General features: G+C 50.0%; 1 protein-coding gene across 1 annotated transcript in view; it reads right to left on the bottom strand.

Annotated features, from left to right (window-relative positions):
* The window catches only part of LOC144724469 (uncharacterized), an 81,741-nt gene extending 62,930 nt beyond the window's left edge, over positions 1-18,811 (bottom strand). Inside the window, exons 1-2 of the mRNA XM_078603626.1 lie at positions 18,676-18,811; positions 14,146-14,227 (exon numbers count right to left, since the gene is read on the bottom strand). Of these exons, the coding sequence (XP_078459752.1) occupies positions 14,146-14,227; positions 18,676-18,742 (149 nt within the window). The 5' untranslated portion in view covers positions 18,743-18,811. The remainder of the gene's footprint in view (positions 1-14,145; positions 14,228-18,675) is intronic.
* Positions 18,812-20,979: the final 2,168 nt, after the last annotated feature.

Below are 20,979 nucleotides of genomic sequence, written 5' to 3'. Positions count from 1 at the left end.
CCCTCGTGTGCAGTTCCGCCCTTCATAAGGTGCCTGCTAACAGCACCTGCCCCAACAGTCTGTTAGGCCTAACGGGGTATCTTTGTCTTTTGTTTAGCTATGGTAGGAAAGCGGAGGTGCCGGAGGAAACCCATGAAAAACGGAGGAGGGAAGAGCGCACAAACTTCATCCAGAAAAGTGCCCTAGTTGGGAATCAAACCCAGGCACTTCTTGCTGTTTGGGGCACAAGCGTCACCACTGCGCTACCCTGTCACCAAATTGTGCCAACCTGCGGTTCTACAAGCAGCAGTCACCGTATGGGCGTGGAGGGTCCACCGGGCGGTCCCTCATGCTCTGCCGCTTTTTTTCACCGGCACGGTGTACCGGCTCGTTTCCACCGGCGACCGAGGGCACGCGTCCTGCCGTGCGCGGGTAAAACACGACGCGCGGGCGCGCTCGACGGCACGCGCCGGGATGACGGTGGGTGCCGTCGTGGAACCGGTGCGGCGGGTGACGTGGCGACCCCGATGGGAACCCCACATGTGCCCTCTCGTCCTTCAGTCGCCGCTTCTCACACGTATCGCGTTACGCGCCGGCTGCGCCCCTGGTTGCTCGCTCAGGGCTCATCCAAACAAATGGTTTATCAATCACTCGAGGCAGCGTGGAGAGTCTTCAAATTAACACCACATGGGGTTAATTTACCACACTCAATATAAACTTAGCCGCTCCCTCTCTCGCTCCCACCGTGTAGCACTAAACTATCCCGAATAAAAACTCCATCTTCCAAAAAGAATAGAAATTCCTCCCATGGGCCACTTTGTAGCACCTGTGTCTGTCTGTAGGCACACATTCCAAAATACAGCCAGCACACGCGTGTCAAGATACCCGCGCATTCCCTTCGCGTGGACACACAAGGCACGTGTGTCTACGGCGAGCACATGGCTTGCCTACACGCTGCGCCCGTGGCTGAAACGCAAGTGGCATAAGCTCTTACGTAAGTGTTCCTTAATGCATGTAAGCAAGATAACACATCCGGAGTGGAGCACCCAATTCCCACTTCACTGCACCCGATAGAATTCAGAGAAGAGCAACAGTCAGGGTGGCTGATCCAGCACTCACCGATTCACTCCGGTCACTCGCTCACCAGCGTTCAGTCGCCTCCTTGTCACCATTCTATCACTATCACTACTACCGTGGTTACCACCCTAATTGAGGAATCGGTCTCCCAGCGACCGACTGTTTTGTCTCAATCACACGGTGTTCAACCAGGTCACAACTCACCCACTCACCACACTGCAGGTTACAACAATTCACTAACTCACCCATTCACCCAATCAATTACTCTCACAAACTCACCAAACTGCAGGTCACAACACTTCTCTTCCTGCGTCTTCCCTCGCACTGCTCAATTCCCTGCCATTGTCTCTTCCCCCCCTCCCAACCTCTTACAATCATAACCTTGTTAAAAACGTGTTCACCCTAATCTATTACACACAATCACAGTGCTGTTTGTTGCTGGCAAGCTCGACGTGTTGGGCCAAAAACTTGTGCTCAGCAAGTGTGTAAAAACAAAAAAACTTCACTTATTACACTAAGCTAAATCGATTATTCAGTGGTAGTGATGCTGCTGCTGCATCAGCAACGGTGCACAAAAGCACAAACATCACAAACTCGCCACCTTCGTCAAAGAAATGTCGACAAATGAGAGTCTTTTCAGCCAATTGCCATTCTTCAGAGCACATCCAGGAGGGCGACGGCCGAAAGCCTCGCCCATTGTAGATGTATCTGTTCCCTCCTGTGAAGGCCACGGTGATATTGCAGCTACGTCTCGACACCTGGCCAAAGCACTTGAAATGCCACGTATGAGATCTCTCATTCCACACGCACGCGGGCAGCTCGCGCTCAACGCCGAGTCAACCGGAACAACAAACCCCATCCGTTCCACCAGCAGCCTTCCCGCACGGATAAAGCGCCAGGGTTTGGGATGAAACCCTCGGAAGGATTTGCTATTCTATGCCAGGAAGTTACCCCTGACGTAAAGGCAGAGGCTGCGAATGTGACTTACCGACACGGCGACTCGTGCCCATCGCGTTACGCCGATCATTCTTTCCTGCACGGCGCAATTGGGCACGAACAAACCGTGGTGCGATCCTCGTGCTCAAAAGTCCGTCGGGTGAAGCTGTGTCCTACACTGTTGTGCAAGCTCACTTAGTATAAACGTGCTCTTTGAACAATTGTCACTGTATTGCACTAATTATGTGGGGCTGCTGCTGCCATGCGGAAAGTGGTGCACAACCACAAACAACAACACACCTGGACATTCGTCAACAACAACTGTGTGGGCCTTCAAAAGAAACAAGATAATGGGCGACCAGTCTCCATAGCACACGTGCGATGAAGATGGGCCCCCATTGGCCAAAATGTCACCTATTACAGACACAGCATTTCCTTTTCAGGCCCGTGTTATTGACGGATGTAGTGCGCGGTTGGCTATGAACGGTGCAAAAGAAGTTCAACGTATTGTGTTGAGTTTATGTAATGGTGTTAGGCATACACATCAATGCCAGGCAGTCATCTTCTGGATTCATCCGCGCAGTGTGAACGAGTCCCAGTGCGAGGGATCCAGTGCGTGGGTTCTGCCAAACACTGGCTGCAAATTCAATACGAAGCATACGTTTAAAAATCTGCACGGTGGCTCACATGATCTCCATTGATTTCTATGCCTTTTTTTTCTCCAATACAATTGGTGTCAAATGTATCTTAATGTTGAGAATAGCCCTGAGATCGCAATAAGATCAGTAAAAACATTCAGATAATTAAGCTTAAACCGCAACAATAGACAAATAGATTTTTTGTGTCAGGCCTCATCATGATCTGACCAAATGTGTCATGAAACCCTCCACCACCCAACGCAGCCAACAAATTAAACTGTCACAAGTACAAGTGTTTAAAGAACGCCGATTATTATTATTGTATCAGCTCACCAGCGGTAATATTAAAGAGCGATTCTCATACCCAGATTTAGCAAATGGATAATTACGTGGCCCGAACCCAAACATTTCTCACGCCTCATAACATCAGCTAACGAAAAAAACTACGGGCGACGTAGAGACAGCGGCGCTGATATATTTATTGGTGGCAACACGCTTGTTTTTAATTCTTCCTTAAACGGCAGCTTTAAGGGTTTAAAGGAAGCCAGGCCCCGCAGTTTGCAGGCCGCCGCCGCGCGTCGCCCCGGAGGAGCGTGCCACCCCGCTCCGTGAGGGGCCTCCGCGGAATGCCGCAGCTGTCGCGTGCGGGGGAAACCAGATCACGAGCCGCCCCCCCGGGATACTCGCCCGCACGCACGCCACCCGCCCCTGCGCGTGTTTGCCCACGGAGCGGGCCGCCCACCCGCTACTCCGATGCCTCACAGCTAGAGAGCGGCAGCCGCCGCTGGATTAGGCGGCAGTCTCCAGAGATTACTCAGCTCTTACGATACTAATTATCTACAACTCGGGCCCCTATATATACACACACACATCGGGGTGTTTGGGTAGAGCCATGTCTTTGGACGAACGCGAGCAACCGTGTGACTGAGAGACGGCTGCCGCGCGCGTGCCCACATGCCCGCTCGGTTCCCCCGTCAGTCTCCTCTGAGGGGCAGAGAACGTGAAGCCCAGGGGTCTGCCGACTCCGTTTGTCACTTTGTGTTCACGGCTTGAGCTCTCATGAAAATTAGCGGTGGCAATGTTAGGACTGGAAATGAAGCACCAGCGGGGTTTTGGAGAATCCAAATAGGCAGCAGTCCTGAGTGAAGCCCTTTGCTAATCTGTGCTCAAGGGGACCTCTTTCCCTTCTCACTCATCCATAAAACTTGCTGTAGGGAGGGCATGGGTGGCTGGATGTTTTACACACTGTGAAAGGCCCCCGTTCATGGCACGCAGATGACACATTTACTTTGTGGCCTTCATAACAAATGGCGTTTTTCCAAAGTGTTTGGTGCTTCAGTGCGGCTTCTCAAAACCACCACCGATTATGCAGTGGTAACGTAACCACGAGTGTCCTTGCGCGGAACGTAAGCAACAACAAAAAAGGGCAGACCGCCGTTCGCATTACGCACTCCCAGAAGGCCGTCGGGACGATGCCTTGTGCAAGAAATACTTTTGTTTGTTTACGAGGGACAGACGTGCAAAGGAGGCGCGTTGTTTGCGTATATTTATTTCGCTATTTATATTCTCCACAACGGCAGCTACGGTTTGTGAGATACAGTGGTACCTCGGTATACGTCGTTAATTCGTTTCAGAAGGTAGGACTTATACCGAAAATGACATATACCAAACGAATTTTTCCCATAACAAATAAAGGGAAAGGAAATAATCTGTTCCAGAGTATAAGAAATTATATTTTATATGGCATATTATACATTAATGGGGTTGTATAAAATAATTGAGACACTACTTATTACTAAAATGCATGCATACATTTAAATAAATGCATAAATAAATTAAAATAAATTGAAATTAAACGTAACATCACTTTACCTTGCTGAGGGGAGTTGATAGCCTACGAGGATGGTGGTGAGGAAGGGGAGGAAATGTTATTTTTTGGAAGGAGAGTCCCCTTCCATTATAATTTCAGGAAACTAAAATTCTGGGGTTTTTTCTTTCTCTTTTCTGTTTTTTTTTCTTGACTTGGACCTGGTTGAGGCTCACCAGGTTTGAGTTTTACTAAAAACCTGTCCATTGAAGTTCGTTTTTGCCTTCTTCTAAGAATGTTCCTGAAGTGTGACATTGTCTGGTCATTCCACACAATACTGTTGCGGCTTGTTAGAGCCGTAACAGTATTGTGTACGCGGGTACTGTACGCGGTGACTCATCTCGACCCATACAAGTTCGAGCAAGCGCGTCGTATCCCATGCAAGACGTCGTATCCCAAGACATTTTTTTTTCTCGTCAAAACACGACATATACCAAATTCGAGGTATGACTGTATTGCACCGGTGAGTGCGCGTGTTCGGTTTCAGGATAATCTTGGAGTAGCGTTATTTCACGGGGGGTTCAAAGCCTTTCGCATTGGGTTGATACGGAGGAGTCGAGGGCCCCAACAGCAGCATTGGGCCGCACGAAGCGAGCGCGGCGATCGGGACTGCACAGCGGCGTCCCCTCCCGCTCCGCCGTGGGAGTGACTGTGGCAAAGCCGGAGGCGGCGGCGGCGTGGCGAGGGTGGGGCAGGATGGAAGGAGCTGGTGCCGCGCTCCGCCTGGCTTTCCGTTTCTGTGAACGGGGGGCTGAAGTGCCGTATCGAGCCTCCAGTGATGCTTGTGCTCCCGGTCCCGTGCCGAGCGTGCTGCTAGCTTGATCAGGCTGAGTGGGGTGTGGGCGCTCACCGCCCCCCTCCCCCAGACCGGTATTTCCTCAATGTGTACACAGCTGCAGGAGTGTTGTGCGTAGCAGTGAAGGAGAATAAATTAGCGACGTTTCCAAATTTATGTTTCTTCGTCTGGAATACCTCGACCGATTAGACAAGGCAACCAGGCACTGCAGCAGCAGGAGTGGCTGCTAAATAATACACGTGAGACATACTTAGCTCAGAGCAGAGCAAGCGGCTCACAATCGGAAAGTTGCAAGTTCAAATCCTGGTCACGGGATCAATAAAATGCGTACCACTTAACGTGTAAGTCAACAGCAATTGTTTGATACAGAGACAATCTCTACGCCGCACGAATATGAAATTCACACCAATGGTTTGGGTGCTGTAAACAAGAGATGAGCCGACAGTGGCTCGATGCTCCAATGAGCAGGAAATAACTCTGTTGAAGTTTTATAAACGTTCACTATGAGGCAGAAGCAAATGCACGATCGGCAACAAGGAGCGCCTGTGGCAGTCTGCACCGCCCACGTTCACACCGCCGTGACCCTGATCGTCCGTGCCCCCCCAATGCGATGCCGCCTTATCGTTTTGCCACGCGCACGCGTGTACAGTGCTCGTTTCGAGATACGCGAGCGGACGAGAGAACTCCACCGTTCCCAACCCCACGCGTGTTGCACAAGTTCCATACCCACTTCCTGTGAGCGCGCGGACCGAGCCGAGCACGCGACTCGGTGCGTCACCACCACAGCTCCGGAAGCATCGGGGGGCCGAGCGGGAGGATGCGACGCACCGCTCCGCTCGCCCGCAGCACGGCCACGGGGTCCGAGATGGACGCCGTGCGCCAACCGGTGGCTGCGGCGGCCCAGTCACTCCCGAGAACGCCGGTCGAGAGTAAGAATACCGTCACACCGAGAGCACGAGGCAATACCGGAAAATTGAATGGCATTTCCCAGTTGACATTGCATAATATGCGTAGCATATACACGTGTGTAGCATGTCAGTCGGCCATGTGTTCAATTGCAACTGTTGTGCATCGAGCCATCATATTTCACAGCGCCACGCAGATATCTGGAGTGAGCACTTTCCCCGCCAGAGTGAATGGGGACTGGACAAACTGGACAAACCGGGCACAGTCAGGTTCAACTACGCTCACAATAGAAATGTTGGACTCCAGCCTGAAGGCTTTTTATGCTAATGAGTCTGTACTCTTCTCATCTGCAACAATCGGCAGTCCAGTGTCTGGCCACACCGCAAAGATACACTGAACGCATTTCTAAATCATCTCAACTCGCAAAACCCATCCCTCCAGTTCACCATGGAAGTGGAAGCTGACAGAACTCTACCATTTCTGGATATTCTGCTCGGATGGGATCTAAATGGTAAAATAACACAGTGCTTACCGAAAGAAAACGCATACTGACGCCTATCTGAATGCAGAGTCGCACCATCATCCCGTACAGAAATCTGCTCTTATCAAGACGCTCATTCATCAAGCTAAGAAAGTGTCAGATGGTGACAGTCTGAGAAGGGAAATTCAACATATTAAAGAAGCACTGCAAATGAACGGTTACAATGATGCACAAATCAATAGGGCATTGAATGTGAAAACCAAATCAAATAACACGAGCATTGAAACTGCCCAAGTAATTAAAACAATCAAAATACATACATTGCGGGAGTAACTGATAAACTAGCCAGATGTTTGGAAAAACAAAACATCCGAGTCAGATGTGGCACGGTACATAAAATACAGAATTGAATATCTGGTACAAAAGATGTATTACCGAAGCTATCAACAGAAGGTGTACAGGATTAACTGCACGTGTGGTAAATATGTTGGGCAAACAGGACGAATGATCAGCATGAGACTAAAAGAACATCAGATAAATATTAAATTATCCCAAATACAACTGTCACCAGTAGCAGAACACGCGTGCCAACAAGGACACTCAATTGATTTTGATAATGTTGAAGTTCTGTGCAAAACTATCTACTACTGGCCAAGACTCATTAGATAATCTATCGAAATTCAAATAAATAAAAAATAAATTTAACTGTTCGGATAGCTACCGCCTTAGTGCTGCGTGGAAGCGAATCATCAAATAATACATTATTTAAATGCATGCCCACAAAGGGCCGCATACTTCAAGAGAGATTACCGTTGGTACGGCTATTTTAATACACACAATAGACAGGAAGGACAAGTTCAAAGGGCTCGCATAATGCATAATGTACGTTGCCTCAGTAATCCCCCCCCCCCACGTGGCGCAAGAGCACAGAATCGTGGCCACCACATCTACGCCTCTATATAAGGAACGAAATAGACTTCTCCACAAATCTGTCTGTCGCCTGATGAAGCTAGTTGTAATTACTGGCGAAACGTCGTACTCAGATTGTACATGTTGTGGCTTGGCTCTACAACACACCGGTTAGTGCTGTACTAGTCAGTCCCTCCAGAAAAACGCGGAGTTTTTTGGTGATTGTTGCGGGCAAAAATCGTTGATTATGCGGCACGTTTTCTTAAAAAATGCGATGGAATATGCGGGATATTTATGCAATTTTATGCGATTAAATTGCGGGAACTTGCAAAAATTGCGGGAACTTGCAAAAATTGCGGGAACTTGCAAAAACTGCGGTTTGATGAAAAAGAGAAAAAAGCGATTCCCCCAACACCCTATTCACTAGGCTACTACTTTAATGTAAAGAGTCATTTCTTATTACTTCCTATGATAAGCAAGCATACTACATCACAGAAAGTGCTGGGAATATTTAAGTTCTCATCTTGTTTTATTTCAGACCTTAACAAACAGATGGCTCAAACTTACAAAACATTGAGTCGAACAAGTTCTGTAGCTTTACAAAATGAATATGCTACAATTTCTGTAAAAATGAATAAATAAAATATTAAAAAATAAAATGTGTGCTTCCTGTTTTACAGAGGTAGCTATGCAAAATAATTTGCCCCCACTGTCATGTAACACACTGGGGAACTGCTTTGCGCGGTCTTTTGCGCTTATGTTTGTTGGCAAATGAGAAAGATTTGCGGGCTTCATCATGGTTTCATTGGCATCGCGGGGTTTGCAGCTTTTCAATGATGTCGCGTAATGAGTGACGTCACTTCATAACGTTCCCATGGCAACAGGGGAAATGGCTGCGCTTGTGTGAAGTAAACGCAACATTTTTCAACTTTCTGCTAAGATATATGTGACTTTTTGCAACGAAAATGCGGGGATTATGAAATCAAGCAAGCCCGCATATTTTGCGCGCGGAAATCTGCAATTTATGCGGCGAAAGTGCGGCGTATTTGAAAAAACGCGTCCCCCGCATAAATATGCGGACTTTGGCTGATTTTGCGTGAAATCTTGTGATCGATAATCGCGTTTTTCTGGAGAGACTGACTAGTGACGAATGTTTTGTTTACGTGACAACCTTTACTAGTTGGCTGTGTCGCGATCTAACCCAAAAAACCTCTATTATGCAGTGTCATACAGTCTGTTCTCCTATAACGTGGTATTTGTTGCTTTCCTGAAGAACACCGCATCATGGAAAAATCGCGTTACGATGAATAAAATATAATATAGGGTAAAGGACAGTCCGCGATAACACGTGAGATGTGTACGCAGGCTGAACAAAAACTGAGGCGCGTGGGTAGCATCTCGAAGCATCCAGCATCATCCCAATGCCTTGTGTGATGCTACGCCGAGGCAGCCGTACAACCGCTTATTCCTACTCGCGCGACGTAGTTCTGTTCTCTCAATCGCGTTATATCCAATTCGCGTCCGCATTATGAAAAAAATGTGTTCCCTAATACATTCATCGCATTATATCCAATTTGTGTTATAAGAGAACAGACTGTAGATACACCATATTAATAATAGTATTCATATTAGTTTGATGATATACACGATGTGTGAGTGATCAGTGGCAGAGCAGCATCTGCTATTGAGCGCCCTTGCCCATTGGGCTGTCAGCCTCCCACCCGTGGCGTGTCGCATCGCTGCACAGGGCAGCGTGCAGGAGGGTGCAGGCTCAGGGGCCCGCGACGGGAGTATAATGCAGCCACAACCAACAACAACGTTTACAATTCCTTTTTGGGTTGGATATAGCACAACCCATTAATGTGCAATGGTCTCGTATACCCTCCTCCACCTTACACGGACAAACACATCAGGTTGTTATTCATGAAACGCATAGTCAGTGAAGGAGCGTTGCGCCAAACGTGTGACATCTTACGACAGCATCAGGTTGTCAAACGAACAAAAGTAAACGCGGCAATTGCATCTTGGAAGGCAATTCACACCAAAAATGTTGTCACGACGCGTCACCGGAGGTTACACCCAGCATCTTCAGGCAACCATCGGACAGGACTCAGGAAGTGAGCGCATCCCGAATTGGCAGCAGATCACACTGGTTGCATGATCCTCGCAACAAGGAATTTGCGTCCGAAGAGCTTTGTGTCTGGGTAAAGACGACTGCGTTAAGAGATATTGCATTCGTCTCCACGGTGTCTCGTCCAGGCACCCAACAAAGTGCATAACTTACAGACCTCTCTACACTTATTGAGATATTTTGGGGTTTTCCATTTTACGAATGCGTGTTTTTACGATATTAAATTGTATTTGCATGACAATGTATACGACTGGAACACAATTGGCTTTCGAGCAGTGCATGAATGCAGTTGCGTCTCAAGATGCCCAAGAGGTTCCAAGCCGGTGATGTACAATGAACATTGAATAATCATTGTGGGCGAAACCAGAATAACAACTTGCGCAACAAATGCAAAATCTGACTGGGGGGTGGGGGGGGTCACCGTCCTGACGCCGAGCAACACCAAGCGGACCCCTTAGAGCACCCTGCTGTGGTTTCATCGGCTCATGCTCGCATGCGCCACCGAGCCCCATTGCTAGCGCGCGCACTGCCTGACTCCATCAGTTGCCGTGGGATGAGTGCCGCAATCAGCCGCCATGTTCAGCATAGGTCAAGCCACAGCAAAAATACGTGACCTCCAAGCAAGAGGCACATCGCCAGCAACTAAGCGGGTACAGCACAAACCCTTTGACATCCCTGTCCAACCACACCAAAAGGTTACACATTCCTTCAGACACACGAGGAGCCTTCCCCGTCTGGGAGCGCGACATTCCAGCGGCATCGGTTCGACGCGACCGAACTCAGGGCCGGTTTCAGCGGAGTCGGGCCTTGCGAGTTCACAAAGGTGGGAGTGCGATTTAGCAGGCGCCGTCACGTGCACCGATCTGGAGCCCCCCTCACCCCCCCCCACCGGCCAACACGCTCTTGGCACACAATGTGGGCCATTGTTACGCGTTCAGCTGGCCTCAATGGGCACGAATAAAAGAGTGCAGGCCAGCCAATCCGAGGCCTCTCATCCCTGAATGCCGACACATCGCCCACTTTGAAGCTCCTGCTCGGGGCCGCTGACAGCACCGGTGGTGAAAAACTCAAATCTGCATAAATCTCTTTTTTTACTGTAATGGGGCAATGGCGGTAGAGTTTTCAGGCAAGTTTTTATTTGCCTTACTCCGCACTGTGGAACAGACGTGGAGCTGCTGCCTCTGCCACCGCGGCTCTGCCACCGCGGCTCTGCCACCGCGGCTCTGCCAACGCGGCTCTGCCAACGCGGCTCTGCCAACGCGGCTCTGCCAACGCGGCTCTGCCAACGCGGCTCTGCCAACGCGGCTCTGCCAACGCGGCTCTGCCAACGCGGCTCTGCCAACGGGGCTCTGCCAACGCGGCTCTGCCAACGCGTGCGGTGCAACCAAGCGAGAGGCGGATCCAGCGCCAACTCCACGGAAAGCTGCGCGATGGAACCGTTTATCCGATACTGCTCACAGAACCGCACCTGATCAATAGGAACGCTTCAGCGTACATTATTCGGTTATTTACATTGGCCTCAAAGGTGTTTTGTTAGGGTGCTTTTGATCACTAGTTCACTGTTAAATCCCACGTGATTAATGGTGACTTGCTGCTGGTCATCGTAAGTCCCCTTGCAAATGATTTTTCACACGAGTGCAGTGCTTCCCAAACCGCGGCTCTCTGAACTCAATGCAGTCTAGAGTTCCAGTTTTTCCACTTATCATGCGTATGCACTGAATAACAGCATCATTTGCATCTGAATGGACGAGACTGACGGATAAAAAAAGCCCGCGTCGCAGCACAAGGAGTGGAATTTGAGAGAGCCTGGAATAGGCTGCATGTGGTCCATTACGCCCCCCTTGAAAACAAGAGCAGTACAAGCAGCAGCAGCGGGCACAAGCAGCGCCAGCTGCATACTTACCAACTGCACCTTCAACTATACCTGGGCCTCACCGCAGGCTGCTTGCGGACTACATCACGGGCTGAGAAAGAACCATAAAGGAGCCACGCAGGAACCACGCAGGGGCCACTCGCAGGCTACGCAGGAGTAGGCCATTGTGTACCAGCGTCAGGGTCCAAATTTGGCAATTTAGAAAACTTACTGGCAAAATAACTCAAACATTGAATACACAGCGATCAGCTGTGTATTCAGACAAATAAATTAGAATCAAACGGAATAATCCTCATAACAGAACAATGGCAAGGAAATGTTGGACAAATTTCATGAATACGGACCAATGGTGGCAGCGCTCAAAAAGAGTTTGGGGTGGACACCAAATAGTCAACTGCTTTTTTTGTGTTTGGTTTGTTGTCCTTCCCCGCACCTCTGATTAGTACGATTGGCTACGTACAGTGCGAAAGAAGTTCAACATACGTACGTGCATAATCATCTTGCATGTGCTCGTGTATCTGTGCGTGTCTCATACACCGCCGGTGAACGCTCAGACGTTCTATCGTCGTGCCAAGCAGCTGAATTGTTTCTAATCATGAGGGGTGACAAGGGGAACAGACTTGGCACACGAGACTCGCACTCCAGAGGTCGCCATTCTAAACGCTTTAGTTCCATTTAATCGCGAAGTTACCACCTGGGGACAGATAATGTGTATGGAGGGATGATTTGTACACCACAGGTAGATATCAAGCATACATCCACACGAAGGCAGGTGGTGGGAGCTAGCAGTAGACTTCCTCGTGTAAAACCGTCTCTCTCTCACAGAGCTCCGTGTAAAACAGCCTCGCTCTCTCACACAGCTCCGTGTAAAACAACCCCCTCTCTCTCTCTCTCACAGAGCTTCGTGTAAAACAGTTCACTCACAAAGATCCGTGTAAAATAGCCTCTCTGACAGAGCTCGTTGTCTCCACACCGACTGAGGCAAGGCCTGAGGTCCACTGGTCTCGATGGCCGTGTGGGCCTCTCCGGCCTGACGCTGAGCTACCCTGTGGCTGTGGGCAGCGCCGTGTCTCCTCTACCCAGCTGAGCGTGTCGGTGCTGACCTTCCTCCCTGGGGTTCTGTGAGTAACGAACGAGAAAACCACGCTCACGCCAGGGCCCTGCGAGCCGCCCACAAAACGCGAAAGTTGGCTGGCACCCAATATGACCCCGTCACTAGGGTAACTGTTGAGCGGGGCCGCAGGTGCGGTCGGCGAGAGCGGAGGAAGTGAACGTGAGGGCAGGGGAGCCGGAGGGAGACGCACCGGCGATCTGCCCTGGCGCAACGCATTATCGCCATCGAGCACCCTCCTTACGCCGGGGGTGTCTCTGAACCATTTATATGGCATCTCATCTCTACACACTTCACACACGGGGCACCCCCATGGCAGCTGTCCCTAGGAGGCGACGATTACTGTTGTACGTGTGATATCAATTGAGTAATTTTCAGTATAAGGACCCAAATTTTGACCCCGACGCCAGCGCACATTGGCCCTCCCATTGCCGCCAAGGGAGCTTCAACAGCCACTGTAAAATGAAGCAAGTGGCACGTAGCATTTTTATGGTTATTTCACGGGCATTATTATAATGCTGCTACCCCTGCGGCGATCCCAAACATTGGTGGCCGATCAGCAGATCGCATGTGGTGGGGTGAAGTGCGGCTGGCGTGGAAGTGAAAGCCAAATATCCACTAGAGGGACTCTCTGGGGCTCTCTCGAGTGGAGGTCCTTCAGCCAGCAGTGGCATGAGCAGGCAGTTGCAGGGCTGTGCCTCGACCCGTCCTCTACACCTCGGCCCGTCAAGCGCAACACGACAGGAACCGACCCGACCGCTTGTTTAAAGTTCAAGAGGTGCCTACCATCCAACACTCCTAAGAGGGCGGTAGCCATGACGCCATGGTAACCCCCTCGCACCTCAAAGCAAGAAGCACCTCGGTTCGATTCCCGACTCAGGCGACTTTCTGCGCGGATTCTGTGTGTTCTCCCTCCCCCTGTTCTACATGGGTTTCCTCCGGGTTCTCCCGTTTTTCTCCCTTACTTAAAAAAAATTAAACTACACAATGGAACTCACACCGGCCAAATCAAACCAATGCTTAAAAAATGTACCTGAAAATTACTCAATTGGGATCACACTGAGCAGCAACATCACCCTCCTACTGTGAAAACGTCAGAGGACCCTCCTGAAAAAGTATTTCCTGGATAATGATGACAACGACTTCGGCGCGTCACACACACAGCCACGACTCTCGGAGAAACACGAGAGGGAGGGTGAACCACTGCGTCGACGGGCTCTGGTGGCCAAAGCACAACCACAAAGCACAAAACAAGCCTTGGCGGCGTCGCGGAGAACACGACGGACAAAAACACGACGGACAAAAACATGTCTTCCATTGTGTGTGTGCAAAGTGTCAGACGTGGCGAGGCGGCGACCTCTGCATATTTAGTTTGTTGCCAAAATTCTTGATGCCGATGATGATGATCATGATAACGATAATGTTGAGGCGTCCCACTTACTTGCAGATGCCCGTGCCGTTGGCAAATGTCTCGCACGTGCCGCCGTTGATGCACGGTTGGTTAGAGTCCTGGCACTGCAGCCCTGCAAACAGAAGAAAAAGTGTCAGCCTTGCACAATGCCATAAAAACACGGGCGGCACGGCAACCCGTACGGAACGTGGCAGATCAATCTCCGTCCATTTCCATGTGTACGGGGGATCGAGTGTTACACCCTCGCATGCACGGGTTATCTCCAGGAACTCTGGTTTTCTCCCACCTGTATAAATACTCATTAAATGGAGCTGGAAAAACATCGCAAAATAGGACTCTAGAGCTTGGGCAATTGTTGGTGCAGGTTTTGGCCCCCTCCCCAAACACCTGTCTGTGGCTTTCCGCAGCAGTGTGCCGTCACGCGCTTTTGTATTTACTTTGTTCATTTTAACAATGGAAAGCAGCCAATGCAGACGGGTCTTGCAGGGGCAACAACGAAGATAAGACTCATCAAAATAAGCAAGCACATGTGGGAAACGCAGCGTCCACCACCAAGCGCACGTGCCTGGCCACTCGTCGCCGTCGCTGACGGAGGTGGTGGGGGGGGAATTTCTCTTTGGGATTTGTTCAGAACAAACACAAAAGATCGCACGACGATGTATTCCTCCGCCGCCCAGCGTTAAGAACCCACAACACCGTCAACCAAAGACCACAAATAATTAGATGTCACGTCTGTAATAAAAGCTGTGGAACACAGTTGCACCATAGCAACTGCACCAAGTCTGCAGTTTGAAAATTGTAATGAGCCGAAAGGTTAATGTTATTCATGATATAATACACTCACGAAAGATAAATGTGATATTCATATAAAAGAGGTGGGGGGGAGTGAGCACAGCTTCTGGTCTATTTCTTAACTGTGCTCCAAGAGCGCTATCGGCAAGCATCGCGACACGAGATGAGGTGGCCATTGAGAAACTCTCGCAGACCAGCGCAAGGGTACAGCACACCAACAGCCCCAAGAAGCTGCCCCAGGGTCAGCGACGGTAATATAACTACGGTGGCAGGGGGGGGCGGCAGTGCAACGTTGACGGCTCACGCCTCACTAAAAAAGTCTTCAGACTCAAAACTTTCATAGGTAAACGTTCACGTTAACATCTCACCACGATGGCGAGATGTTTACTCCCTCGCCTAGTATACAGGTGGTCGTGGGTATGATGCTGACTCAGGCAGCTGTATATTTGGGAGTTTGGATGTCGCTCTCCCCGTGTTAATGTGGATTAATGTGGATTTTTCTCCAGGTCCTCCAGTTTTTTCCCCTCCACATTTAGAAACATGCATTTCGAGTATTTGGCTGCTATAAATTTCCACAAGATAAGCCACTTCGTTGAGCTATCATTTGTGGCCAGGTCGCTTATGAAAAAGAGCTACGTAAATAAGTGGGCCTTACCTGGCAAATTATATCTGAGCTCCCTTCAAGTGACCGTTTTATCTACTCACGAGCGCACATACTTTCCTCAGAAACGTTCGTCGCATGGCAGTTTAGCACGATTCTCAAGAGCTGGAAATTTACCAAACTAAAGCGACAAAAGCGACTGGAACACGTTGGGAATTGAGTGCAGTCATTGGTGACAAGGCCAAAGCCACACTCCGAGAAGCTTGTTTTACCCGCAGGCGAACGAGACCCCGGTTTGAACCCCGCTTCTCAAGAGTGCCAACTCAGTACCCCAACCGCTGAGCCAAGAGGCCAGCTCAGAGGGAGTTTTGTGAATTCAGTTCACATGGGACTCTGCTGCATGACATCAATTTCCCCGCAGGTGAGTTAATCATATAAGTCATTAAAAGTCAGGCTTCACGTGGTAACAAACTTCACTTTACAGTGACTTACAATGTCTGGCTGCAAAATGAAAAAACTTTATTTCCCTTGAGTTGTATAATCTTGTTTTTCACGTGATCTGCAAAACTTACATCCATATTTAAAGGCAGGTCATGATTGTACCACGCTATCAACACAATTAAACTTTCAAGGAATTAAACCCATTGTATGGCAGGCCTGAGAGTTGTTTATCCATGGTGCACTTCCCCCACAAGCCCTGTGAGATCTGTAAACAATGAGAAGATTCACCGACCCCTTGACCTCCAAAGACACCACCACCACCCACAAGGAACAACAGAACCCATGTGGTTCTCAATCGCTAAGCAAGCAATCCGCCTCCTTCCTTCGCACACCTGTCCCTCCACTTAAAAAAAAAAATGTTCACACATCTCATCAGCCACGCCACATTCTGGGAGTGAACATTTTCAGAAGCAATTGGTTCAATGCAAACCTTGGACCAGTTTTAAGATTCAGTGTCTCATCAGCAGAGCCAGGCTGTTCAAACCGCTGCTGGTGGTAGTCAGATTTTGATGAGCAGGAACCTTTTCCTGATAGATATGGGCCCGACTCAGCGAGGTTAACAGGCACGAGCCAACGGCCTTTATTGCACGGATACACGGGGGAGTGGGGCTCACGTCAGCTGGGCTCCCTCGGCTCAGCTCTGGCACCATCGACTCTGCGCAGCAGTGCCAAGTGCTCCTAGCCTCTACATCACGGGCGCCAGGCAGTGGTTGGTGGCGACGGCGGCGGCGGCGCAGTGGCGAAATTCGTGCCTTATAGCAAGAAGTGCCTGGGTTCGATTTCTGCCTCGGGTGTCTTCTCTGCGTGGAGTTTGTATGTTACCCTGTTATTCTGCTTGGGTTTCCTACCTTACATAACCACACGCAATGTAACTGGTATTGACCAAACATCTGACTGCTTAAAAATTACCTGCACATTTACTCTAATGGGATTACAGAGCAACATCATCACCGACCTACTGCAAAAAACATGGCAGGACCCTCCTTAAAAAAGGAGTTTTGAGACTGGGCACGGCTCATCCTAGGTAAACGAGCTTACACATGATGATGTAAACTGCAGCTGACAGCCACAGCTTTACAAGTGGGGTTGGTGGCGCACACAGAGATCAGCTGCTTTGCTGTTGCACACCCATAGCCAGCCGGCTGGCCTGCCCGGTGGCCTAGGGACAGCAGTACAGCAAATAGGTTTGTCACCCCATCCGCGCGGACTGCGGAGCGTTAACTCCTAGTGCGAGCGAACTTTGCCCAGGTTACCAACCCTCGGCTTCCTTGCCTCTGTAAACACCCCCCATTGCAAAGCAGTAATATAACAATAACGGAGTAAATGTTGTCTTCACGCCATTCTTACGGGCGCCAGGTTCCCACGACGGCGCTGGCTGGGTTCCCCAGTCTGCAGTCGTTGTCACAGTTAAAGGGGTCGATGGTAAAACTAAAAAGTAAACCATGAAAAAACTTTTTTTATTTTACCAGGGAAGGTCCACTGAGCTACGTAGCTCTTTTTCAGAAGCGACCTGGCCATAAATGGCAGCCCAATGAAGTGGCTTATCATGTGAAATTTATATCAGCTACATACTTTAAACACGTGTTTCTAAATGTGGAGGGGAAAACCGGAGGACCTGGAGAAAATGCCATGCGACCACGAGGAAAGAGACACGCAAACTCCAAATATACAGGCGTCAGGGTCGGGATTGAGCCCACGACCTCCTTCATACTAGCGCTATATGTAATCCTAATTGAATAATTTGCGGTGTAATTTTACTCATTTGGCAAGTTTATACCGCAATGGCCTACTCGCTTCGAATGACCTCAGGGGATCGGTAACATCTCCTGCGAAGCAGTCGGCGCGTAATGATGGGTAACACGCGGCAGTATTAATCAGGGCGGCCGCTGGGTTAGAACCACGAAATTCCATAACTGGCGAACGAATACGCTACCGCTGAGCCGTGCCACCACGCAACCAAACTCCTCTACCTTCGTCTCATCCACCTCCACCACCACCTTCACTCCACCTTTCAGCCCGCAGCGCATGACTCCAGTCCCAGGACTCCGACTCAGAGCGACTCGCCGCGACACACGTGTGAGTGTACTGCACACGTGGTATTATCTAATGTGTACACAAACACACGTTAGATATATACCACGAGCATGTGCAGCTGTAGGCCACACCACCCCCTCGTGTGCCGTGCCGACCTTCAGAGGTGCTGCTCGCGAGCATCACTTGCCCCAACATAATGTTAGAGGCTATACGGGGGCTTTGGCACGTGTGTGCTGCACGTGTGTGCTGTATCTGTGTACTGCACGTGGGTGTGTGTTGGAGGCTCTCCCGTCCGTGCCCACGTATCGCCCCGTCTCTCCTCGTCGCCTTCTCCCCTTATCCATCCCCGCCTCGACTCGCCTCCCCCGTCTCTCCCTCCTCGTCGTGTCGCCATCCCTTGTTCCCACCTCTCTCCCTCCCGTCTCTCCTCTTGACTCTCCCTCCCGTCTCTCCTCTTGACTCTCCCTCCCGTCTCTCCTCGGCTCTCCCAACCCTTCCTCGCCTCTCCGTCTCACATTCCTCGACTCTCGAGTTTTCTCCCACTCGTCTCTCCCGTCCCTCGCTTCCTTCAACTCGAATAGTTTCCTCTCCCCGCCTGTCCTCTCACAGTCTCTCCTCTCCCCGTCTCTCACCTCGGCTGAGCCGGGCGCCGAGCGCGAGTAGAAGTAGAAGAAGCGGCAGCAGCGCGCGGGGCTCCATGGCGCCGCTCTCCTCCTGCTGCTGCTCCTGCTGCCGCTGCTCCTCTCGAGGCGACTGCCTCCGCGAGCTCTCCGGCCCCCCCCCCGTCTCGCCCACTCACCCCACGCCCCGCCCCCTCCACCGCCCATCCCCCTACCCCCGTACCCCGCCCCTCCTCGTGAGACATCAACTTCCCCTCCCCCTTCCTTCGACTGCCGTGCCCCGCCCCTCCCCTATGCCCCGCCCCTCTCGTGAGACTTGACTCCCCCTCCTTCTCCACGCGCTGTATCCCTCCGCTACGTCACCGTTCTCCGCTCCCTCCAGCACAGTGGAGCGCTCCGCCAGCCGACAGGAAACGTAGTGCGCGACTGGCTCAATCAGCGCCGACAATGCAGCAGAGTGGAGTAGAGTGGAGTGATCACAAACCACTCGGCGCAGTCGTCAACGTCTACGTGTGGCTTTAATGCCTGACGGTTCGGGCTAACGTGTTGTGAAGGAGTGCAATTGCCCGAAACGTTGCCTATTATACAGGGTCGCACAAAAGACCGGACTCATAGGGTTATATTTATTTTAAACAAATCACAAATAGTTATTTAATTTATTTTTACAAATGTTAACGTTAATGCGTGCATAAATTAACTTTTGAAATTAATGTAAGGCTTTTTTTAAGATGTAATGTGAACATTCATCAACTCTACTCTTAGGTTTTTTCGGTAAAGTCACGTAGGTAAAAAATAATATGAATGAAATACTAATAAATAAAAATAAATCAATTAAATCACGACGTTTCAGAGGCAACACAACTCTCCGTCTTCAAGTGGGACCGTCACAGCTAAATTTACTCTATCAAGTGAGGAAAAATCCAAGAGACAAGCTCTTAAATACAAGTTAAGGGGAGGGGTGGAGGGGCTTATCTGATTGTGGTAGTCAGGGAATGGAACGGTGTGGGGGGGGCGGGGCTAGCAGGGAGGGTGCAGTTGGTGCACCTCGCTCGGGGTTACGGCCGATGTTGGCTGCCTCCGAAACGTCGTGATGTAATTTATTTATTTTCATTTATTATTATTTTATTTCTATTATTTTCTACCTACGTGACTTTACCGAAAAAACCTAGGAGTATGAATCGTTGCAGTCACGAAAGTTTCAAAACTAGAATTTATCAACTCTGTTTAATCTCAATTAATTCAGGGGTCTTAGTTAAACGACAGATTTGAGGTGACCCCACAGGAAAACAATAATAAGAGACTAAAGATAAACTTAACGGTATAAACAATTAAAATGTGTTCATGTCAGTGTTACAATACATTAAATAACCCTGTGTCCTGACTTTTGGGCCACCCTGTCTTTGTACGCTTCCCTTCAAGGACACACACAAGGCGTTGGCGAATCTGTGTTGGTTGTCTTTCTGTACGATACGAGTCGGCACGATATAATGACCAGGATACGTTTCGGTATCACACTTCACGATATCGCGATAATCGCAATATCAGGTCAACGTCGCTGAATGTTGACTTTGGATTTAGGAAAGAGATCAAAGTTAAGCCACTCAGCAACTGCCACCGCGAGATCTTCAATCACACACAACCCATAAATTGACCGGCAGACAATGTCCCCTTCACATGTAATCCGCCCTCCACGTGAAGTATTTTTTTACACATCCCATCAGCCGCACGGCCTCCTGCTGGGAGTTCAGCATTGTTTCAGTGCAACCAAAACCTTGGACGAGTTTTTCAACATTCAGTATCTCATCAGTGGTGATGCTTGCCTGTGTAGTGACATAGAACGGTCACTACTGTGTCGGCCCGTACGAAGGCTGGGGGCCCCAAGGGGGTGCCTGGGGGGTCACGTGGTGAAGAGATCCGGACCTTCCCAGAGGTGGGGGAAGTGAGGCGTGTCCTGGGAAGGGAGGCGTGGCCTGAAGAGAGCCAGCCACGCCGGGGCGGAGCCAGCCACGCCAAAGCAGATATAAGCGTGGTGTGAACGCAGAGCGAGGCTGTTGTACTGTACTCCAAAGTGAAGACATCATCGGTCGTCAAGTCCCGAGTCGTCGTCCTGGGCCAGGCAGGCCGTTGCCTGCCTAGTCCAGTCTGTGTCGCGTTCCAGAGTGTTAGTGAGTTGAGGAAGGTGGTCACCACCTCATGTACAGTGTTATATTACTTACCGTTAATAAATAGGGTGGCCTCCAAGCTGCGTGTGTGTGCACCTAATTCGAACCCACTACACCTGCACTAATTCTGGGCTAACTGCAAGGAGCATCTCCG

Source organism: Lampetra planeri, chromosome 20 (assembly GCF_965212315.1).
Source record: "Lampetra planeri chromosome 20, kcLamPlan1.2.h2, whole genome shotgun sequence".
In the NCBI taxonomy this organism is placed as follows: Eukaryota; Metazoa; Chordata; class Hyperoartia; order Petromyzontiformes; family Petromyzontidae; genus Lampetra; species Lampetra planeri.
Note: the sequence above shows the minus strand (reverse complement) of the source record. Positions and strands in the feature narration are given on the sequence as shown.